Consider the following 5673-nt stretch of genomic DNA (forward strand, 5'->3'; position numbering starts at 1 on the left):
TTTTTTACACATGTGTAAATATAGCAGATTTACACATGTGTAAATGGCAAACTTACACATGTGTAAATTTTCTTTATTTATGAATTCACGTAAATTTAACCATCTAAATTAAATTACTAACATTGAATTCGAATAATAATGATAAGTGTAGATTTTTTTTAATTTGAATTGTTTTTGGCCAAATTCTCGTGGTTTTTTCATTTGTTCTCACGGTTCTCACAATATTTAGCGTTTTCATTTAAATCTTCCCATATATATATATATACAGGGTAGGGAAATGGTAAAAAGTGTCTAAAATGTGAGAATGGTAAGAAGTGTTTTAAACCATTGGATATTTGATCTAATGGTTGAGATCAATAGGGTATAAAAATGTAAATTATGTTTTAATTAGAAAGACCTTATGTAAAATTGAAGGGCAATAGTGACTTTTCCAACGTTTCAAATATGGTAACCGTTTCAAAACCCCCATCAATCTCATGAAAATCAGCGAATTTATGGTAACCGTTTCAAAACCCCCATCAATCTCCTAAAAATCAGCGAATTTCTCATACAGAATAAATTCTTCGATTTCCTTCCCAACAACTTTTATAACACTATAAGAACAGTATGTTACATGATAAAACACTATAGGAAGATATAACACTATCTGTTTACTGTAAGACACTATACATAAATAAAACACTGTTGATGGGGATAAAACACTATGAAAAGGAACAGTATATTACATGATAAAACACAATAGGAAGATATAACACTATCTGTTTACTGTAAGACACTATACAGAATAAAACACTATTTATGGGGATAAAACACTATGAAAGGAACAGTATATTACATGATAAAACACTATAGAAAGATATAACACTCTCTATTTACTGTAAGACACTATATAAAATAAAACACTATTGACGGGGATAAAAAACTATGAAAAGGAGATTAAAGATGACCTGTACATAATATAACACTATTGACTGGGGAATATAACACTAAAACAAGAACTTACCGTAAACAATTAAATGTATATAACAATTCGAATCCGCCTGATATATCTCATCGCCAGTTTTTGGCAGTTATCTTTGGAAATCAATTAATTGATAATAATGGAAAATTACTAATACACCCTTTTGAATTAATTAAGATAAAGGACACTTGTCATTCCCAAATTATTTCTTACACTTCTCACAAAAGTCTCACTTTGTACAGGATCCTCTACCTATATATATATATATATATATATATATATATAGGATTAGGTTCATTTGTGAACAACATCTTAATAGTGAAATGTGTGAACTAATCAGGACCATTGATTTCGTTTTTAGTTGTTAAGGGTAGGATTATAATTATACGATAAATTAGTTTTAAATCTTTATTTTAATCATTGAGTTTCGGTTACACTTTTAATTTTGGTAGTTTTCTTAGATTGCATAATTATCTTCTCCATCTCTCTTAATTCAAAATAATTTTATTCAAATTTTAGATGTAACAATACATTATATAATGGTTATATTTTTTAGAATTAAAAAATTAGTTAATTGGTGAGAGCAAAAAGAGAGAGAGAGAGAGAGAGAGAGAGAGTGTAATTAATTATTTAATTGGAGAGAGAAGTAGTTAATAATTTACCTTTATACCCTTTTCATTTATTTTTTATATATAAATAATTACAAATATGTCATTATTAAAATTTTTAAGATCTAAAAAATTAATGACTTAGATTAGTTTACACAATTCACTCTCAACCTAATGTTTACTCTAGAACCCTACTCTATATATATATATTAAATAAAAAAATATATTTTTGGAAATGAAATGTAGCGTTTTGGATGGATTTGAATAATTAATATCAAGAGTTAAATGCCATTTTAGTCTCTGTGGTTTGGGTCATTTTGCGTGTTTAGTCCAAAGGTTTCATTTTTTGCTTGTGGGTTCGAAAAGGTTTCACCGTTGCCATTTTAGTCCACTGGGTTGTTATTTCAGTTAACGATAAAGGCAATTCGATCATTTTATGTGACCGAATTGCCTTTCTAGTTTAACAAACAGTGAAACTTTTTTGGACACACAGGACAAAAATATTTTTTTTTGAACTAAACTGACAAAATAACTCGAATCACAGGACTAAAATCACATTTAACTCTAATATCAACAAACAATATGATCTAGAAGGAATTAGCTAGTTGGGCAAGTTTTTTATTTTATTTTTTTGGGTTTGATGACGATGCATTTGTCAGTTTTTTTATGCATTTCCCGATAGATGTGCTTGTTGATATGCATTTGTTATTTTATTAAAATACTAGTTTGTAGTTTCGTGTGATACACAGGTTAAATGATAAGATTGATTGTATTCGAAAAACAAAATAACTACAAAATTTGAATTATTCTTGATATTGCATATGTTAAATATAAATTTTGATCTTGGTTTAAAAAAGCGGGAAGCGCACAAAAGCGACGAGGTCTAAAATTAAAGCGCAAAGCGCAAAAGCGGCGGGATTTTTGTACGCAAGGCGCACATATTTAAAATAAATCTTATAAATTACATATAAGGCACCTATAACACATAAAACACATTAATATATGTATATTTAACATGTAAAACACCATAATATAGATATATATCAAGTAAAGTAGCAAAAACCCAAATAGTTATGTAGTAGGTAATGAAAAGAAGGTTGCTTAAGTGTTTGCAACTTTAGAATAGGTAATCAAAAAACAACAATATAGCCAAACTACTAGTCCTCGTCACTATCTCCATCATCATCGTCAACTCCAAGTACCACATCTTCGCCATCATCTTCACTCAAGCCAAGTTCTTCGATTTCTTCATCATCTTGAATACCTTTATCAATCAATACATGTAGTCTTTTAGATGATGCTTTCTTAGGTGGTGGTACACTAGGAGTAGGGGTGGAGGAAGGAGGATCCTTTTCTTTGGATTGTTGTTGTGTACTTGATCTTGTTACATATCTCGGTTCAGATGCCCCCGAAGCCTTCTCAAAAACACGCCATGTCAAACCACTATCATCATCAAACACAACCTCCGAAGTCTCCTCATTCTTATCATCCATAACACCCATGACCCACTCGTTACTATCATCAATTTCTTGTAAAAGTATAGGGTTGGTGGTGTTCCTTCTTTCATATCGTTGTTTCAATCCACAATTAAACTTTACATACACCAAGTCATTTAATCGTTTTTGTGCCAATCGGTTTCTTCTTTTAGTATGAAGCTATAAAAGTAATAAGTTTTAGATAACTAATGACTATAAAAATAATATAATTAAAATGAAAGTTTAATTGTGAACTTACTTGTTGGAAGACACTCCAATTTCTCTCACACCCCGTGGCACTACATGTGAGACTAAGAATCCGAATGGCAAACTTTTGCAACTCCGGGGTATCACATCCATAATTAGCCCACCAATCCGCTATTAACAAATGAAAGTCTTAAATCCATGAGATGTTTTTATATAATTAGTACTATTAAAATAAAAATGATATTTTTACCTGGTGATCTCGTCTTTCTTTGACGTATAGCCATTGGATTGCCAAAAACACCTATTGCCTCTTGATATAAATCCAGCTGGCTGCTGACTATGTCTTGAGTATGTGGATCAGCAACTAACCTTCCAATGCAGTCAATCAAACCTCGCCTAATCGGTCCACCATTTGCTTTCTCTTGATTGTCATAATACATTTCCGGATTCAAAAAAAATCCAGCAGCATGTAAAGGCTATGAAGCTGACATTCCCATCGTTTGTCAATGATCGCAAAGGTTTTTTTATACTCCCGCTTTTTATTCAAAAAACTAGCTGCAATGGCATCCTTAGCCCTTGTCTTAGCGTTATAGATGTACCCCATGGCGGGCTTCTTATCCCCATCAACAATCCTAAGAACTTTAACAAGCGGTCCTGTCAACTTGAGAGCATAAACAATGTTTCTCCAAAATCTTTCTTGTTGAAAGGTAGATGCTACTTTCCTCCCACCCGCTTCCTTCGCCCATTTGCTACCCCTCCATTCATCGGACATGACCATCTTTAGCAAATTGTTCTTTTGCTTGTGCATTTGCGCAAGGGTGATGAATGATGTTGCAAACCGTGTCACCGCGGGCCTATGCAAATTTCTTTGATTCGTGAATCTTCTCATTAGATTCACAAGTTTAGTATGATTATATATATAGGCGTTCGCGAACATTGCTTTTTTCAAACACTCCTTGATATTTGGAATCTTCTCTATATCCTCTAACATGAGATCAATACAATGGGCCGCACATGGTGTCCAGTTCAAATGCTTTCTTGAAGCTTCTAAGTACGTACCTACAATAAACAACAAAACAAGTATATAATTGACCAATAAACCGTATAAATATATCAATAAACAACATGAATTCTGCACTAACTGCATGAATTCTGCACTAAAACACGAATTCTGCATGAATTCTGCACTAACTGCATGAATTCTGCACTAAAACATCATGAATTCTGCATAAACAAGATAATAAACAGTAAAAAACAGGTAAGAGTTACCTGCCGATTTATAATTAGATGCATTATCCGTCACCACTTGCACCACGTTTTCCTTTCCTACTTCATCCACCATTTCTTCAAGCATCCCCAACAGCTGATGAGCATCCTTCGTGATCTCTGATACATCTATCAACTTCACAAACACCGACCCTTTAGGAGAATTAACCAAGAAGTTGATAATATCTTTTTGGACAGTCGAATCACGCCATCCATCTGATAATATAGAACATCCTTTGGCAGCCCATTCCTTTTTGTGATTATCAATCTCCCATTTAGTGTCCTCTACTTCTTTTGTAAGTAAAGGCACCCTCAATTCGTACATAGTAGGTGCTCGGAATCCCGGACCAAACTGTGCCACAGCTTCCAACATAATATGAAAGCTATCATAGGTGGCCCCGTGAAAAGGAATACCCGCGTCATAAAACCACCGAGCAATCTCCATGCAAACTTTGTCCCTCGATTCTTTTTTACAAATTTCATTTATGGTTTGTTGTTTTCCTCCTTTCCTACCTTTTAGTATGTCTAAAGGGTTAGGAGGATAAAACACATCAATAAGTCCTTTTTGCCTTGGCTTTTTTGGCGCATTTGCTTGGCTCGAACCACTTGTCCTCTTCACCTTCGTTACAACACATTCTTTGTCATCTTCATCACCAAAATCATAATTATCAACCATGGGGTCATATGATTGTTACCCTTAGCTTTTTTCAACATAAAGTCTTTCATCTCTTGGCGTACATTTTTGGGACACCTACCACATGATGCAACGTTTCTAAACCCACCAATTAAGTGTTACTTCAGCCGGTATACGCCACCGGTTGATGGTTTTCCACAGAACTTGCAAGTCCACCAGTTTTTGTTGGCCGGATCTTGTGTGCCATATTTTCTACTCGGGTCACCCGTACTAGTTGCTTGACCAGCTTCACCACCATCAGTAGCCATTTAACTTTAACTGAACTGTGAAATAATTTCATGTATAAGTATTAAGTAATAACAATTAACAAACTGTGAAAGAATACTTAACTGAACTGTGACAAAATATATACACGAAGAATATTTAACTAAACTGTGACAAAATATATACTTTGAGTATGAAAGAATAACTTGATGAAACAAGCATGAAAGAATCACATATAAGTTAACTAAACATGCCTAA

General features: G+C 33.3%; 2 protein-coding genes across 2 annotated transcripts; both read right to left on the reverse strand.

Moving 5' to 3' along the window:
* Positions 1-2726: 2726 nt before the first annotated feature.
* Positions 2727-3691, reverse strand: LOC110944010. Its single transcript, XM_022185738.1, has 3 exons — positions 3502-3691; positions 3304-3422; positions 2727-3224 (listed from the first exon to the last, which is right to left on the reverse strand). The coding sequence occupies exons 1-3, from the start codon at positions 3689-3691 to the stop codon at positions 2727-2729; spliced, it is 807 nt and encodes a 268-aa protein (XP_022041430.1).
* An 8-nt stretch (positions 3692-3699) lies between these two features.
* LOC110944011 lies at positions 3700-5193 on the reverse strand. Its single transcript, XM_022185739.1, has 2 exons — positions 4521-5193; positions 3700-4310 (listed from the first exon to the last, which is right to left on the reverse strand). Exons 1-2 carry the CDS (start codon positions 5191-5193, stop codon positions 3700-3702), a joined length of 1284 nt encoding a protein of 427 aa, XP_022041431.1.
* Positions 5194-5673: the final 480 nt, after the last annotated feature.

This window comes from Helianthus annuus, chromosome 5 (genome assembly GCF_002127325.2).
Source record: "Helianthus annuus cultivar XRQ/B chromosome 5, HanXRQr2.0-SUNRISE, whole genome shotgun sequence".
NCBI lineage: Eukaryota > Viridiplantae > Streptophyta > Magnoliopsida > Asterales > Asteraceae > Helianthus > Helianthus annuus.